This window comes from Nannobrachium achirus (genome assembly GCF_963921795.1).
Source record: "Nannobrachium achirus genome assembly, chromosome: 11".
In the NCBI taxonomy this organism is placed as follows: Eukaryota; Metazoa; Chordata; class Actinopteri; order Myctophiformes; family Myctophidae; genus Nannobrachium; species Nannobrachium achirus.
Window position 1 is genome coordinate 26,943,069 of NC_137820.1, and position 18,739 is coordinate 26,961,807.

At 44.0% G+C, this 18,739-nt stretch overlaps 1 protein-coding gene across 3 annotated transcripts; it reads right to left on the reverse strand.

The window, feature by feature from the left end:
• On the reverse strand, positions 1 to 16,780 carry accs (1-aminocyclopropane-1-carboxylate synthase homolog (Arabidopsis)(non-functional)). Of its 3 annotated transcripts, none has more exons than XM_080736136.1 (17): positions 16,567 to 16,780; positions 15,473 to 15,851; positions 14,467 to 14,770; positions 12,697 to 13,460; positions 12,055 to 12,114; positions 11,519 to 11,589; positions 10,925 to 10,994; positions 9,658 to 9,724; positions 8,901 to 8,998; positions 7,740 to 7,817; positions 7,036 to 7,136; positions 6,322 to 6,411; positions 5,979 to 6,024; positions 4,896 to 5,037; positions 4,058 to 4,200; positions 3,049 to 3,202; positions 1 to 1,311 (listed from the first exon to the last, which is right to left on the reverse strand). In XM_080736136.1, exons 2-17 carry the CDS (start codon positions 15,818 to 15,820, stop codon positions 869 to 871), a joined length of 2,979 nt encoding a protein of 992 aa, XP_080592262.1. In that variant the 5' UTR covers positions 15,821 to 15,851; positions 16,567 to 16,780; the 3' UTR covers positions 1 to 868. The 3 variants fall into 3 exon arrangements, with proteins under 3 accessions (XP_080592262.1, XP_080592263.1, XP_080592264.1); XM_080736137.1 differs by having other exon boundaries at positions 1,179 to 1,311; positions 3,049 to 3,194; XM_080736138.1 differs by lacking the exons at positions 1 to 1,311; positions 3,049 to 3,202 and adding an exon at positions 3,568 to 3,670.
• Between the last annotated feature and the right edge of the window lie 1,959 nt (positions 16,781 to 18,739).

Below are 18,739 nucleotides of genomic sequence, written 5' to 3' on the forward strand. Positions count from 1 at the left end.
AGATAGATACATAAAATGTATTTTTATTTACAGAATCGGTAACTTGGCAAAGAAAAGTGGAATTATATCAGCCGTTAAAGTGCATATGAGATCAGAAACAAGAAAACAAGTTCAATTTATAGAATTAAAGTCTTTAGAATAAAATAAATGGAATTTTGGTCATTTCACATTTGGCATTCACTTAGAGCCGCACTGCAGTATAGTAATAAGCAAACACACACGTTTTACTTACAAAATATCAGGGCAAACTCTCATAGCAACATAGAAATAACAAGGCATCCATGACTAGGGCTGTCACGATTATAACATTTTACATGATAATAATTGCGATTAACGATTTAACTGTTTTTGTCGTTGACAATTACATTTCTGTTCGGCTTTTAGGCTTTGAAGTTGCACATGGTAGATATGACACATAACCTAAATATACAAAGAAATTACTGACATATTTGACAACTGTATACCGTACTTAAAAAAGAACATTGATAGTGGAAATAGCCGATCTACAAGCTCACAACGCGTCGCAATGCGACCCGTTGCATCTGCTATTTCCACAATTTTTTACTTAGATATCTGAACATTTTTGAACATGGAAACGATTATGACGATTATGAAAAATAATCGCGATTATGTCAAATAATTGCAATTAGACGATTACGTAATAATTGTGACAGCCCTATCCACGACCAGGTGCCTCGCCAATCACTTTTCTCCAACTCCTGCTGTCTTATAATAGTAGTAAATGAAATGACAGTCTTCTAATCCAGATGAAGCATTCTACTCATAAACAATGCAGAGTAGAACGAAGATGCTATCTTAGCGGGGCTAGGAGGTTACCTACCACCTTCCAGGTCATCGGTCCCGACTCTTACTTACTGGCTCTTTGCAGCAGGTCTTTGAACACGTCGAACATCTCCGGGTCCTCCCCGGCAGCCAGCTCCGGGGTGTTCTTCTCCAGCCAATCGGAGGAGCGGATCTGCTGTTTCAGAGCACCAATCAGGGAGTCCAGATTCTCCGCGGGCTGGGAGGAGGTCTGGCAGTCGAGCAGCACGAGCTCGTCGTCGTCGTTGCCGGCCAGCGTGCCGGCGTCGTCCGAGCCGGGGCTGTCCCCCCGCTCCTTCCACTGGTCCGAAGGCTTGCTCTGATGGGGCGACGAAGTGGAGTTGACAATCACTGCATTGTCCGAGTCGGCGCTGTGCCTTTTCACTGGCGCTTTTGTCTCTTCGCTGGTGTCTCTGATGACAAGGCCCGAGTCGGGGCTGGTGTTTTTTTCTTCCGTTTCCTTCAAGGCCTCCTTAAGTCTCTTTATGCCTGAGCACACACACACAAACAAAACAGATTAATTAATCGACGATTTTCTAACAAAAGATACCGTCCGATGGCATCAGTCAGGGATTTCGTACACGGCACAAGAGATGAGATGAGAATCCTAGACCAGCGTTTCTCAACCACTGTGCCTGGGGACCTTTGGTGTGCCCCTGAGAAGGGTCAAGTGTGCCCCTTGAAACTGCTTGAAAGCCAGTATTTTATTTATCATTTTAAAAATGATTTAAACTAGTGAAAACAGCCGATCTACAAGCACACAACGCCTCGCGGTGCGAGGCGTTGTGTGCTTGAAGATCTGCTGTTTTCACAACTGTTGTGCGACAGCCTTGTATGATGAAGCAGGGCTTTGTTTTGCGAAGAAACGTACAAATTTGAAACTTGGAGATACAAGGTTTCTTCCCGACAGTGACGATATTTACACCCCCGTATTATGTTGGTGTGCCCATGGATTCTTGGGACATGAAAAGTGTGCCCATGCAGAAAAAAGGTTGAGATACACTGTCCTAGACCTTCAATTACCAATATTTTGCAAGTGCAAAATGTTCTAATCAATTTGAAAATGTTTGATTTGATTATTAATTTGAGAAAATGTAACAATCACAATACAATACCTTTTTGATGTATTACATTTTTCAATTTAGTATATTAAACTTCAATATGCTGCAGCTGAAGTTGAAATATATATTATACAACAGGGTTCCTCAACGTTTTCAGGCCAATGACCCCTTAACTGGGAGAGAGATGAAGCAGGGACCCCCCGCTACACATTGTATGAATGTGTTATGCAGATTTTCATCGACTTGTTTGACAGCACTGTCATCGGTCTATGTTGGATTTGTGTTAATGTTTTTTCAGACATTTAGCCACTTCAATCGTCGATACGTAGTAAACTTGACCTTTCACTCTGTACTTGGTCTGCTCTTTTTGACCTATACACCAAACCTCTTTGCTGAAAATAGCCGATCTACAAGCTCGCAGCGTTGAGAGCTTGTAGATCTGCTATTTTTGGCTAAAGTTCTCCTCAGAATATGGACGCGAGGGTTCAACGTTTTTAATTGAAATCGAATTGAATCCTATCACACAAGGATTTGGCTGCCCCCCCCCTGTAGTAACTCTGAGGACCCGCTAGGGATCCCGGACCCCCTGTTGAAGACCCCTGTTATACAATAAACAAGCAAACAAGTAAACCTAAAATCCACTTTTAATTTTATTCTCACAGAGCCGGGCTATTTTTGAAAAATTGAATCCATCAATCCATCACACGGACTGACCGAGCTGTAGGTGATGCAGTTGAACCGATGTGGAAAAACCCCTGACAACCCACCCAAAGGCATACATCGCTGTTGTCGGATGGAAACCTTGTATGTCCAAAACCGTTCCTTTTGTTTTAAAAATGATTTGAAATAGCGAAAACAGCCGATCTACAAGCACACAACGCCTCGCGGTGCGAGGCGTTGTGTGCTTGTAGATCTGCTATTTTCACTAGTCTTATATGATGAGGCAGGGCTTCAATTTACGAGAAAAAAAAAAGAGAAAAAAAAATTGGATACTTGGAGATACAAGGTTTCTGCTGGACAGTGACGATCTACATATAAATACTGTCACATTGCTTTAAATAGCCCAAAGTACCCATCAAAACATCATGTTTGGAACAAAATTACGGAATATCATAAAGTATAGCTAATAAATGTCTTAATCCATCCATCCATCACACGGACTGACCAAGCTGCAGGTGATGCAGTTGAACCGTGAACACGATGCGGAACCAGCCCGGCGTGGAGCAGGAGAACGCCTGGCCACAGCTCAGCACCACCTTGTGCCTGAGGAAACACCTCCACAGAGACAGCTCCTCCGCGAATGACGCCTCCCTGAGGTACTGCCGTACCGAGGCAGAACACAGAGAGAGAAAGGGGGAGAGACAGAGAGAGAGAAAACGTCAGTGGCGTCAGTTCAGAAAAAGCAAAGGTATGGCACCATGACTGCTGTCTTGCACGCGCCAAGACACCAGTCATGGTGCCATACCTTAGCAACAGGCATGATACATTTATTTTAAGAAGTACATTTTATTTATTATTATTATCTGTTTTATTTCTGTGTAAATGTGTGGGTCTATGTTAGTACGTGAACATGAACTGTGTAATGAATAGGAGTGTGTACCCATTTTTGTTTTATTTTGTCTTTTTTTGTCTCTGTGTCGTAGTTCTTTTTCCCCCCGTTTCTACGGTTTCTTGGGCTGGATATGGCAGCCTGGAACGGTTGTTCAGGTGCAGCTAAACTTGGCATGTTAGTTAACGTGCCACAATTAACAATAATGCATTGCACCTGTGCAGCTGACCTACGGAACCTGGGAATATACCATCTTGTCAAGATGGGGAGAATACAAGTGTGGAGAATATAATTATATTACCTTGTTAAAGTGACCATTTTAGTTAAATGTTGCATTTGTAGTTATTTTACTGTAATTTAACAACATAATAACCAGCACAGATAGACAAAGAGACATTCATGGATTTATATTTAAAAATAACTTTTTTTAAATATATAATATATGCAGCTGCATACCCCTGCCATACCCAATTGATGCCCCTGGAAAACGTGTCAAGCATCCTGCCAAATGGGCAGGCAGCACATTCTTATCACGGGGCGGCCAGGTGCGATAGTCAAAGAGGGAAATGGATGTCACACAGCTCGTGATGAGCCAATTACATCCCACCCGAAACACATACAGTACCTTCCTAAGATCGGCCCACACATAGAAGCCCGCGGGCCTGTGTAGGTAGGGGATGTCCAGGCTCTGGAGCTCTGCTGTCAGGTAGCTGTGAGCCGCTTGCACCCTGCGTCGGTTCTGAGGCAGGAACTCCTTGCTGATCCAGTCTGGGGGGGAAACAAGGTGTGTGTGGCGATGATAAGCTCCTTAAGTTAGAAATTATAACAAAATCCCAGGGTAGCGCTATGTGTTAATAAAACCCATTTAGAACGGGCACACATTATTGTGTGTCATTATTTTATGCTTTAACTATTGAAAAATAGCAGATATACAAGCTCACAGCGCGGCACCGAGTGCCGCGCTGCGAGCTTGTAGCTTGTAGATCTGCTATTTTTTAAAAATCGTGAAGTGTCTCTTGAATCCTTCTAAGATTTTTTGAAAAACCTATGTTTCTATGTCAGCAATCTGGCTGGCCATCGTCAAAGAAAAGGTCCTTTTCACTTAACTGGAGCTCAGTTAGTCTGTTCTTGAGAGACTACTATGTCAGTGGTTCTCAAACTTTTTCATGTGAAGGACCCCCAAAATGATATGTATTTGGCCACGGACCCGAATCTCAAAATATTTATCTCCAGGGACCACCCAGAAGCAAAATTTGAGTTACAAACGTTCGCTTTGAAAATACATTATATTCAAAGATTTGCACACATTTTCATGACTTTTTCAAAAATAGCAGATCTACAAGCTTGCAGCGCGGCACTCGGTGCCGCGCTGTGAGCTTGTATATCTGCTATTTTTCACTGGTTAAAGCATTCAATAATTCTAGGCCTAAATGGGTTTTAACACAAGCAAAGTGGTTCCATACCTCTGTCCCGAAGCAGTTGAGCCATCTGGTACTGTATGGGTCCAGGGACACCGTGGAAAGAGGCCAGCGCGTCCAAGGCGTCTATGAGGTCTCTGTTGTCAGTGTACAGAGTGCCCAGTCTGATGCCTGCCATAGCAAAATCCTACACAGAGGGAGATAGTGTTGGACTGCAGCAGACCAAGACACATTCAAGTACAACACACAGATCTTAAAGAGGTGGTGCCATAGTTTTGTACTTTTTCTGTTTTTCATGTGTCTAGGAGGTTGAAAGTACTTCATTAGACCCCCTGGTGTGGTTTTGAGAAATGATGTATTCTCTTAGTATTTGTTTGTTTTCTCTGCCACCTTGTGGTAAAAAGTGTCAGTTAAAAAACACAGATACAAAGTATGTCACAGTATCAACTCCTCCCCAATTACCAATCACCCAACACTGTGGGGTGTGGCTATATCAGCTGGGTCACCACCCACGAAGGCATCCTTGCATACTTAATGAACTGGGGGTGTGGCCACATAAAAACCCAATTGTAACTCTTTCTGTATACTTTTTTGGAAAAAATCTTCCTCCTAGTATAATCATAATATCTGATAATCAAGTTTTTTAGGGGGGGGGGGGGGGGAATCATGGCACCACCTCTTTAAATCATACCCAAGAACTTATGGCATACTCTGTGCGTGAGTATCAATTCAAAAGGAATCGTTATGCACATGCACATCCATGTAAGTCGCTGGTGCAGGACAAAAAATAAACATATATAGCAGGGGTCTTCAACAGGGTGTCCTCAGAGTTACTACAGGGGGTCCTCCAAATCTTTGTGTGATAGAAGCTTTTTTTTTCTCCTTTTTTATATTAGCCACTTGAACCCTAGCGTCCATATTCGGAGAACTGGCACTGGAAACATTGCACTCTGCACATTAAAGATTACTTGGAGCAGCAGCAGGTGCCTGTGCAGACTTTGTTTATTCCTGTACTCCGTCAAAAGAGCACAATGGCCACCATGTGAATATGGTCAATAGAAATGGCACGTTCAAATGGAGCCAAACAGGCCCGTTAAATGAAGACTGAGGATTTGACTGTGTACATACCTTGCTGACTCCCCACATGACGTGCGTTCTCAGTGGATCAGGCAAACTACAATAATAATAAACACACCGTGAATAGTTTCAGTATGGAGCTGACAACACAGTAACACAGTATCAGGATTACTAAGGCCACTGGTTCTCAATGTGGGGTTCAGGGACTCCTGGAGGTCCCTGAGGGGGTTCAAGGGGGTCCCCAGCTAAACTCTTGATAGCTCAAATCCCATAGATAATCATATCAAATGGGGGGTCTGTGGCCTAATGCATGTCACCCCGGGGGTCCTTGAAATTTAAAAGATTGTGATCACTTGACACGTAGGGCATTGCCGAGGTTGAGGTCTTACGGTACCTGTCGATGCTGAGGACGCTGTGAAACGTAACGGACTCGTCAAAGATCGTCAGCATGTACACCTCGTCTACGATGGCGTGGAGCTTGTGTCTGCAGCGGGAAATGGCGGATCGGAGGGTAGCGGAATGGAGGGGAGAAAGAAAAAATACAAAATAAAAATGTATATGCTATTCATCTTCCTCGGTTTTACGGGGTTAGCAATAATTTATGGGGCAGATAATGCAAGCGGACAACAAAATGGTTCCTTCAGTGGCCATCCTTAGGGAGCTATGTAAAAGCGCTGTGGTTTATGGTTACAACAGCTCGGTGCCTTCTAGGGTCCACGGAAGGGGGGGGGGGGGCGGGTCTCTGGCAAGATCATTTAGAAAACAACAGATGATGCAGGAAATTCCTTGGCCCATGGCTGCACTTGACAATATGCTGATGGTTAGAAGAGGTGATAAAACTCCATCAAGAGTGCTTGATATTCCACACACGGGACAGAGCTCTTGGCTGTAAAATGAAGGACTCTACGCTAGGATGTTGTCTGCTGTGCGGCGTCTTATCTCCTTAAGGGCCAATGAGACGGCATGAGATGAGACAACGAGACGATAAAGCCAGATTTATACTTCGCCGTCTTTCCTCACCAGAAATAGCCGATGTACACGCATAGTGAGCCTGTAGATTTGCCATTTTCGGCGAGCTAGGTTAGGTAGCGTACGGTATACTCTGTACCTTTTGGCAAACTCCAAGAAGCTAACCATCTCCTGTGGGGTGTAGATCTCAGCCAGAGGATTGTGAGGATTCACCAGGACAACACCTCGGATAGTCACCCCCTGGGGGGAGGGGAAGGGAACAGTTCATTTTTAAATTAATAGGACACAACACGACCTTTCAAAACACAACACAAAAACAACAAAATGCTCACAGGGTCTGTGGCGCAAAAAGGAAAGAAAAATCCACAACGCTGGCCCAGACTTAAATTTAACATCCTGTTGGCTGACAAGGCTTATCTTCGGAGAGAAGGTAAATGTGCCCATTGAGTCACTGGATTACAACATACAGTACTGTTAATTTCTTATATTCACTGTTAGTTAAAGCCTCGCTGTCTTGTTATCATGGGTACAAGGCTCTGTAATGGATCTGAATATTGTAGAATTAAGACGCCACAACTGGCCTAATATTTTTGTTTTGAGTACAGCTTGGTCCTAAGATAATCTCCCCACTATCCATTGGATGTGTATAGTCTGATCTTCACTTTTGTCAGAGAACTTCTTGAACACCGACCCGACTAGTGCGTAATGTACTTCTCCGGTGAGCTTGCATTACATAGTACTATCTTAGAAATACTAAGCGCATCCGACTCGGTTTTTCCGGCCCTGACCCCGATTGATCCTGTATGCGGTAACTCAACAACACCGTATGGATTCCCGAGTTACCTCTCGCTTTGCCTTTCCTAGAGCGTCTTCAAGTTTGGCCACGGTGAGGTGGAAGGGTCGACTGTCCTTGCCGCTGGCCTATAAATACGTGAAAGCAACACAGGGGACATAAAACACAAACAATCCCTTACTGGACCGCTGAACATAACATTTTGTAGAAGGTCAAATAGCAGACCTGGCCAACAACAAAGAGTAAACGCATATAAAGCACTACACAAAAGGCATCAAACACAATCAATAATGCACGATATGTGTACTTTATCAGACTTTATGGCATCTCTAGAGAGAACTTTGTTGTTGCACTACACAAAGAGAATACACAGTCATCATTTAAAGCTATGGAAGCATTTCAAACACGGACATGGTATTAAATAGTATTACACAGTGGTGTAAAGTAACTAAGTCAATTTACTCAAGTACTGTACAAGTCCAATTTTGAGGTACTTTTACTTTATTGGAATATTTACAACAGTGAAATGGGACATTCTGCATAATGGGCACTTTTACTTTTGTTACTTTTGATGCCAATACTTTTGTACTTTTACTCAAGTACATTTTGAATACCGGACGTTTACTTGGTATGTTTATAATGCATTATTAGAGACATAGGATGCATAGCTAGTGTTACTGATACTTTTACTTCAAGGACGACTTTGCCACTTTTCAAACTATCTTCATATAATCAATAGGTCCTCACTAATTTCCATAGTAAAGTAAAATTCTACTCGGTCCAAGTCTCTTGGGAGAGCTGTGGGAAGTTCAGAAATCCATGGTCTTGTAGTTGTGACGTCATCGTTTGACAGATTTTTAAAAAAAACTTTTTTATTATTATTATTATCGCGAGAACAATGGCTTCCACTTTAACTTTGCAACTTTTCAGGAATAGAAAGCCTGCATTTTCTAGCTTTCTAGCTTGGATTCTCCATCGATGATGTCACAAGACGATGGGTTTCTGACCTGCCCCCAGCCCTCCTCTGAGACACAGACCAAGCAGAAAAAATATGATATTTTATCATGAACATTAGTGAGGACCAATTATATATATCTTATAATTATAAGAGATAGGTTGAAAAGTGGTGAAGTCGTCCTTTAAGTAAAACATTTGAGTACTTTTTCCACCACTGGCATTAAAACTACAAGCCATCTTTATACTGTACCTACCTCACAGTCAAGTGGAACGTGAAAGAGATTCACGTCACTGTACAAACACAAATCCTCTGTGATCACACCGTAGAATGGAGTAGGTATCAGGATGGAATCTAAAAGAATGAAATCAATATTTATGAAGTCAATATTTTAAATAATAGTCTAGTAACTAGTAGAGGGTCTTCAACCACTTGAACCCTAGAGTTCATATTCTGAGAACTTTAGCCGAAAATAGCAGATCTACAAGCTCACAGAGGCGTTGTGGAGCTTGTAGATCGGCTATTTTCGGGAAAAAGATCTTTGGCGTAGAGGAGAAAAAGAGCAGTAAGTATTGACGGTTCAAGTGGTTAAATACGTATCTGAAAACACACATTAACATGAATCCAAAAAACACTGATGATTGTGCTGTCAAACAATGAAACTATATGGAATCTAAGAAAAAGTTGTGGGGTCCCTGCTTCATCTCTTTCTCAACTAAGGGGTCCTTGGCCTGAAAACGTTGAAGACCCCTGCTCTAGTCTATGAATACGAAAAGAACATACAAAAAAGAGCTCAATCGTGTAGCTTGTAGTGGTTAATAGTTATGCAAAATGTCCCTTTACCTTTATTACAGCTCATGAAATGATGAAATACATTTGATATAAATGGGTAAACATAAAAAAATAGGAGGTTAAAAAAAACATTCCATCGCTATTGTATACACATTTGTATTCATACAGTTCCAACATGGATCAATTGTTGGTTGTTGAGTGCGTGTGTGAATGTACTGTACCCTGAGGGTCGCAAATTACTGCAGCAATAGATGAGAAGAGGGAGCCGCATCCATTCATCACCACGACCTGAACACATACACAGTAATATGAGCGCGTAATAAATATACCTACCATGAATTCAATAATACACTACAATTGCAGTGTGTTATGTCTGCTAATTAAATTGGCCGCATTCCCATAAAAGCGCAACATTACTCTCATTAATTGAGTACTTGAACTCGGTCGAGTTATGGGGGTTTCTACCGCTCTGTTTAAAATGAATAGCCGATGGTCCAGAATATCTTCATTCAAATGAATTCAAAGAAACAAATGGCCTTCTGTGTCAGCAGGAGATGGTCCCTGAATATATGCTCGGTACACATTTCAACATCAGAACCTTCTTTATGCAACACTTAACCATTTAAACGATAATGTACTTTGTTGGCCAAGGTTGACCCCAGGGATCTGTACTCAGGGTTCCCACACATCTTTACCAATTTATTTCCAAAACTTTTCCAGACTATTTAAACCAATTTCCAGGACTATATAACAATAATTCAGCTCAATAACGAGTCACTTACTCCTATGTGCAGTGCCCAAAGACAGGTAGTGTATTTTCAGGCCGTGACCCCCGAAATCGTATTTGAACTGGGGACCCCGGCACCCTGACGAGCACTAAGAGTTGAGGAATTTTGTACAACACGGTTTTATTGTGAAAATAGCCGATCTACATGCTCACAACGCCTCGCAACGTGAGGTGTTGTGAGCATGTAGTTAGTTCGGCTATTTTCACAATTTCTGCCTCTAATATTTGACGATTTGGCCAAAGTTTAATTTGTCATTTCAGAGGTATTAACAAAATCAATAACCAAAGATAATGCATAGCTATTTTTTCCAGGACCTTCCAGGACCCTTGATCAATTCCCAAACTTTTCCAGTACTGGAAAAATATTTTTCTAATTTCAAAATATTTCCAGGAATTTCATGACCGTGGGAACCCTGTGTACTACAACAAGCTCACAGTGGGATGTGTTGCGAGCTTGTAGATTTGTCAAATCTCCGTGAATTATGACTTGCCCAGAATACGGACACTAGGGTTCATGTGGCTATCCAAACATTCAGGACAAAAGCTAGATTGAATGTGGTACTGCACTTTTCAAAAGTTCAAAGTATTCTTTCAGCATAGATAACTTAGCATTTATCAATGCTGGCTCTATTTCGAACAGGCTGAAATGAGTGAGGTTCTACTCTACTACTGTAAAATAAATATTGAAAACAGGCACTCACATTGTCAGCTTTCAGTGGGCACGGAGAACAACAGTAGTGAGAAAGGAAACTAGCAACCTCTTTTCTCAGACTGCAATGGGATGAAAGAAAAGCCAGTTAGAATTACACAAGTCCATAATTTAGCAAATCAGTGCTTACGTAATATGCTTAATCCTTTTCCTGAAATGTAGACTACACACTGCACGAGTCATACCATGGAGAGTCCTAGCGTTCCCAAAAAGGCAATGGTGTGAAATAAAGTAGACAACACCGTATAATGCAAGAGACTTTAAATACCTTCTTACAGATCCTTTCAATCATTTGTCTAGGCACACAAACACACAAAAGGCTTTAAAACATTCAGACTACTTGGCAATGTGTTTTGAGTCACGAAAACACTTAGCCAGAAGAAGAGCGGTTGTTGTGAAAGCACATTGCCAAGTAGAATGCTTTAAGCCTTTTTGTGTGTTCGTGGGCCTGTAAAAACAGCGTAAAGGATGCATATTTGAAGGTATTATGTCTTTTGGATTATACAGTGGTCTCCCACCATATCATAACGTTTACTTTTGTTCTATGAAACCTACCATAAAACGACCAAAAATCAAACAGACATACAAGCCATGTCCTTTCCAGTCTGGGTACTGCAACAGGGATGGATCAATATGCACCATGTCAGGCTGGGTCAGCTATGGCAGACAGGAAAACAACAGGCTAGTTAGTAAATAGGCAGAGCATACTGTTCATGTCCACAATAAAGTCCTCGAGTGTTCATTTATTCATTTGTAACCCTGTAACCAAATGGACCGTTAAGGGTCCATTCTTTGTACAATCTAAGAGTTAAATGAACATTCAGGTTTTTAGTGTATAGTCACCCAAAAAGGTGTAGTGGTATATTGCCCAAGATTGCGTTCATAATTACGTGCTGCATAATACTCAATCCACACAACCCATATTTGGGTTTGGACACTGCCGAACCAAAATTAGTTAGGCTCCTTGTTAGAGTGTGAATCGACCCTTTGGAATAGTTTTACTGAGGTTAGGGTTAGGTACCGTCGGACTAATGGGACGCCGGAACAACGCTACGTACGAGTCCAGATTTGCAGCTCTTAATTCATACATTTCCCAGCAGGTGTCCCTATAACCTGACTTACCCGCTTGTGGAGAAGATCATAGCAGAGCTTGTTTTCACTGGTGCCCATGTTGATAATCCCCTGGAGATAAGGAATAAAATAAATAAATAACGATGATATCAGTAACACACCTGTACAGCATTAAGCCTGATTTAATAGAGATGCTCCGATTGCGATTTTCTGCTGAGGTCCTTTAGTATCCAATTCAACTTGTAGGAGTTGAAGCTGAGGTTACATTCAGTCCCACAGATAAATATTTTGAAAATAGCTGATCTAGCTTGTAGATCGGTAAAGCTGATAGAGGCAAAGCCGATACCGATCAAAGCCGATAGAGGCATTATCGGCCGATCGCGATCACTCACTGATCAATCGGCACATCTCTACTGATTTATACTTTGTATGACACCGTCACGTGCTGAAAATAGCCAATCTACAGAGCCTGGAGATTGGCTATTTCCGGCATGCGACACCATCGCATAAATCAGGCATTACAAAGTACATCTCACATAGCGATGATCTGACAACTGTCTGACTCCTATTTACTATCTCAACAACAATATATCAGCCAATAAATTGTCCAAACCAATATATTGGCTAAAGCAACATATCGGTCATGCTCGGCACTACACAAGAAAAGCCCGCAAAAACACACTCCACGCTCACACTGGGGTTGTCGGTGTCATGGTGTTTGTCCGCACGGTACCGGGCGTAGCCCTCTTGTAGGATTCCTTGCTTCTGTCGGATGGCGTTTCCACGGCTAGAAAGGTACACACTGTGGCCCGGTGTCTCTGTGCCCCTCAGAGTCGCCAGGAAACTCTCAGCGGTGTCGCAGGCCTCACGAGTCAGAGCCGATAGTGACTTGGGAGTCTCGGCGGTGGACGTGGCCTGCGCTGTGGGGCCGTCAGGACGCGACGGCTGAGGCGAAGACGACGAAGCCGAGCGCATGGTCTCCAGCGAAGCTGAGAGATTAGCTAACGAGATGCAGGCGTCGCTAGTGCCGCTAGGCTCCGAGTCACCCGGGCCGCCCTGCCGGACGGCCGCCAAGGCGCCGGCGAACACGCTGAGCAGACGTATCTCGTGCCGGCGCTCCTGCTCCGCCCTCCTCTCGTCCTGCTGCTCCCGCCGTTCCTCCGCCTGCGCCTCCTTCTCCAGACGCGCCTCCTCCAGGGAGAGGAGGCGCTCCTCGGCCGACCGCTGCCAGTTCAGGAAGCCGACCAGGGCCTTGTCGAGGCTCCGCTGGCTGCTGCAGCGAGCGTCGCCGCAGTTCCACGAGCCTCTGCCGGCCCGCCGGCGCTTCCTCTGCCTCGCGGCGGCCTGGGGACGGCCGCCCGCCCTGCCGGGCCTGTTGTTGAGGCTCTCCTGCTGCATTGGACCACTGTCAGCCTTGGTCGTAGCTGTGGAGCCAGCCACGTTCAGGTCACTGAAACCTAGAGACACACAAACACAAAGAGGAGAGAGGAGTTTAAAACCAACTGCCACTATCTGATTCTGATCTCTGTAACATGTAGAGCAGACCTGGGCATTGTGCGGCCCGGGGGCCGTATGCGGCCCTTTGGTTCACTCTGACCGGCCCTTGTAGAGTTAATGGCAAATTACAAAATAAACACATTTTCTAATTTTACCTCATGCATGGACTAAAGCTGCATTTCTTTTATTTTGAAGTGTTTTATTCACATACATATGGACGCAATGCGTACATCAGCATGTGTACTTATTGGGTGTTGTCTCAATAACAAGCAGGTGGTCAGACTGGTCAAACCCATCAAAAATGGCTAAAGTGGCTAAAAAAAGAAAGTCGATGCTGAATGCCGGGTTTTCAACAAAGATTTGACTGTTAAGTATTTATTTACTGAAGTCGGAGGTAAAGCCATGTGTTTAGTTTGCGGGAAGCACATCTTGCGGGGAGCACTGCCTTTTGGCCCAGCCCTCCACAACATTTTCTGTTGTTCATGTGTCCCCATAGAAAAAATAATTGCCCACCCCTGATGTAGAGGAAAATGTATTCTGGGTTCAGAGCCATGTGCACAGGTAGGGGGGAGCAAAACACAAGATAGAATCTTTCCAATATATACATTACATTTTCTGAGAAATCTATGGTACTATGTTGGGAAATTGTTGTGTGTCTCTGGTAGAGTGCATGTTAGTACATATGAGAGTATGCCTATTCAGTGTGTGTTTTCAGTGTGCTTGATAGCATCGCTGGCCTTACCAAAAAAGCCAATCAAACAATGTGTAGATACCAATCATGCGTTATTTCACTGTCATTGTGACTGATAGAATCCTCAGATTCCACAGAAAACGGTGGTCACGTGTCTGTCTGTGTGTGTCATTAGAATACAGGGACCCTTCCAGGGCAAAGTGCCACTTCTTAAAAGATGTACATTAAGAAACTAAAACGTATCAAACCTCTTCAGTTTCAATTAAATGTATCACCTGAGGGGGAGATCCTCGCATTCGCCGAGCCCCGTTCGTCCTCTGGCTCCAACACAGACTGTCCGTCGGTCTCCTGCTCATCCCCGGACGCGTAGTACATCTCCGGGGCCGCGATGCCAGAGTTCAGCATCCCGTCTTTCACGTCCTCACATTTGATATCCAGCAGATCCCCGGGTCTGGACGGATGACCGAACAAGAATCCGCCTGCGGACGCAGGGCCAAAGGCGCCCGTTGAGCCCCCTCCTCCTCCTCCTCCGCTCCCATGCAGGTATGCCTCCTGGCCGACGGGGTTGTTCTGAAACACCTGTTGGTAGGGATGGGATGATATGAAAGGTTTGTGTCACGATTATTGTGACCAAGAAATGTGCGATTTACAATATTATAGTGATAATCAAAATATCCCAAACATCCGTGGAACATTTGCCAAAAACTAGCACATGTAGACGGGCTAGTTTTTGGCAAAGAGATTTGGTAGAGTGAAAGAAAAAAGACTGTATCAGGTATGTTACTTCTAGTTCAGTTGTTTTACCTTATTATAGAGCAGTGTTTCTCAACCTTTTTTCTGCATGGGCACACTTTTCATGTCCCAAGAATCCATGGGCACACCAATATAATACGGGGGTGTAAATATCGTCACTGTTGGGAAGAAACCTTTCAAATTTGTATATTTCTTCGCAAAGTAAAGCCCTGCTTCACACAAGGCTGTCGCACAACAGTAGTGAAAACAGCCGATCTACAAGCACACAGTGCTTGTAGATCGGGCACACTTGACCCTTCTCAGGGGCACACCAAAGGTCCCCAGGCACAGTGGTTGAGAAACACTGTTATAGAGGGTATAATGGTACCGGATATGTAGAAAGGCATATAAAAGGTGAATTGATCCCAGTGTATGACGGTCGACGGAGGATGATTTCACGTTAAATTAAAATCTCCACGATTACTGTGATTATTGTGAGTGTTTTTCTATCACGAAAAACGATAATAACGATCATCGTCCCATCCCTACCTGTTGGGCGATCACGGCGCCGCCCAGGGACGAGTACGTTATGGCCGGCCGGTTGGCCAGCACCCGGTCCATCACGTCGTAGAACTTCCACGAGCACATCTTGTGGTTGTCCTTGATGCGCCTGTACTCCAGCTTCATCTTCTTGATCTTCTCCCGGCACTGGTCGCCGGTGCGGTAGATGCCCTTGTCGCGCAGGACGTTGGCGATGCGGTCGAAGACGCGCTGGTTGCGCAGAGAGCTCTCCAGCTCCACCTGCACGGACTCGTCGGACCACAGCTGGAGCAGCTCCACGATCTCCGGGTCGGTCCAGTTGCTCCCTCGCTCGTGCCTCCTGCCGCGGAAGTCCATTCTCTAGGCGTTTAGTTAATGGCAGGCAAGTCTGCTAGAGAAGACAGGATGAAAAGTAAAGAAAAGGGGGTCTGTTTGGCTAGTGTTTCTCAAACCTTTTCATGTCAAGGACACCCAAATTGACACTATAGCCCGCGGACTGCGGAGCCCCATTTGAAAAGACATGCCAGGGACCCCCATAAGAGATGATTTTTACGGCTCTAGCAGTGATTCCCCACAATTTTAATTAAAAAGACCCCTAGTATGATTAGGCTACAGAGTACGGACCCCCATTTAATGGCATTTATATCTCTAGAGTAAGACCCCAATTTTAATACTGTAAAATCAATGTTAATTACAGGTCCATTTGGTTCCATTTGTACACTCTCTAACACCCATAGGGGTCCTTTGGGTTCCTAACTATCATTTAGCTGGGGACCCCCTAGAACTCCTTCAAGGACACCTGGGGGTCTCCGGACCACACTTTGAGAACTCTCAGCGAATACGCGCGCACAGTTCAATTAATTAACTATTAATCTAAATCTGTGTCTGACTATCATTTAGCTGGGGACCCCCTGGAACTCCTTCAAGGACCCCTGGGGGTCCCCGGAACACACTTTGAGAACTCTCAGCGAATACGCGCGCACAGTTCAATTAATTAACTATTAATCTAAATCTGTGTCTGACTTATAATAATAGATCATTCTAAATTATAGCGGATCTGAATACAGACTGTAAGGTCCACGTCAATATCGCTCTTTTCTCACCTCGAGGGGAAAGTGAAGGAAGGTCTTCGGCGGCACAGGGATTGTTGTGGAACTGTCACTTAGCTGTGACATCCATGATCCACGAAAGGTGACACACATAATATCATCCTTCTAACCCGGTTTGGACTGGTTCGTTTGGAACGACTTGTTGTGGTTAACCCGGGGTGGCTAAAGCGTGCCACACATGATGAATAACAAGGGCAATCTTTCATAAACTTGCTGTAAAAATGGGCGAAAAGATATAACCATAACAACAAATACATCCGGGTTGACGGCACATGCGTGCTGTCCTTATTCCGGGATAACTTTGGCCCGTGCTGGAAGCAGGACTACTTTATACCCAGGCTGGACGAAAAGTACTCGAGTCAGGAGATGCCAAAGCGTTGCACTATGGCCCCCTCTAGCGGCTGTTCAGTGGCACATATACTCTATTCTCTCTTGTTAATGTGTATCCTTGCTTATAATGCTTTACTATACATCAGGGGCCTTCAATGTTTTCAGGCCAACTAAGGACCCCTTAGTTGAGAGAGATTAAGCAGGGACCCCCACAACATTTTATAGATTCCATATAGTTTCATTGTGTGACAGCACAATCATCAGTGTATTTTAGATTCATGTCAATTTGTGTTTTCAGATTTTTAACCACAATTGAACCGTCAATACTTTTAGGCCTAATAAACTTGACCTTTCACTATGTACTTAGTGTGCTCTTTTTTCCCTCTACACCAAACCTCTTTGCCGAAAATAGCTGATCTACAAGCTCACAACGCCTCGTGCTGTGGGGCATTGTGAGCTTGTATATTTGCTATTTTTGTCTAAAGTTCTCAGAACTTTAGGGTTCGAGTGGTTAATAAAAAAAGGAAGAAAGAAGTTTCTATCACACAGAGATTTGAAGGACCCCCTGTTGTAACTCTGAGGACCCCCTGGGGGTTGGACCCCCTGTTGAATACCCCTAGGCCCTAGTATACATGTTGTTTTCCAACAGAAAAACAAGAAAGAAAGTAAAGTAACATTTTAGTTTTGTACCTACTACTTGACTGTCAAGTTCTTTGACCTGTCAACCTCTTTGACATTCCTATGGAGAGGTTCCTGTGCATTTTTTCGCTGGTAGCACTTGCCACATCTTCTTTTTGCACTGACCAATGGACACTTTTTGTTTTTACCTCTGCACTTTTAAGTAGTATTTAAAGTATTATTGCAAGTCGTTGACTTAATGGTGCAACTCTTATGCAGCAGTACTGTTATGGACACTTTTTCTTGGCACTGCATTGATATAAGTAGGCTAGTAGTAGTATATATAAGTAGTAGTATAAGTAGGCTATTACTATTTGTGTTATGTTGTGACACTTTTAGCATTAACTGTTCTCGACTGTTGTCAACACTTTATATAGCCACACATACATAGTTTTGGGTTTTATTACTTACGCTTACGATTGCTCTGTTGGAATGAAAGAGCTATATTGCACATTATAATTTTTTTCCCCTTTTATTTCACACTTATGTTGGGAATGGAATGCCAAAGTAAGTGAGTCAAGAGGTTTGGTATTGAGGGGGAAAAGAGCAGAGTGAAAGGTCAGGTTTATTAACGGTTCAAGTGGTTTTAAATATCTGAAATCACATATTGAAATGAATCCAAAATGCACTGATGATCGTGCTGTCGAACAATTAAACTATATGGAATCTATGAAAAGGTTGTGGGGGTCCCTGCCTCATCTCTCTCTCTCTCAACTAAGGGGTCCTTGGCCTTAATGACCCTGAATAGATGTTGTATTCACTTTGCATGTGTGGTACATGGCCAGTAGATGGCGCTGGCAGCCCGCTCAGCAGACGCTCGTCGTCTTAACAGACAGGGCTGAATGTTTTGTACACATGCGTAGCACGGGACGCGCTCCCACGGTGGGCCAATGGAAGCGAGCCATGCACCGCCTCATCAGCGGGTACAGTAAAACAAAACGGGATGGTGTTTTTTACTGGTGTTTCAGTCCGAGTGTGGGGAAAGGGTGCGTTCGGAAATGCGCACCGGACTGCGCGGGCGTTTATCGTGGGCTTGCCCAGGCCTTACGGCCTGGGCATAAATATAACGATTGCATTCACCACGGCTTCGTAACTCGCGCGGCGCTCCGCCGGCCGCGCGGCCCTGGCCCGCTCTTCGCGGCCACTCGCGCCTGCGGCG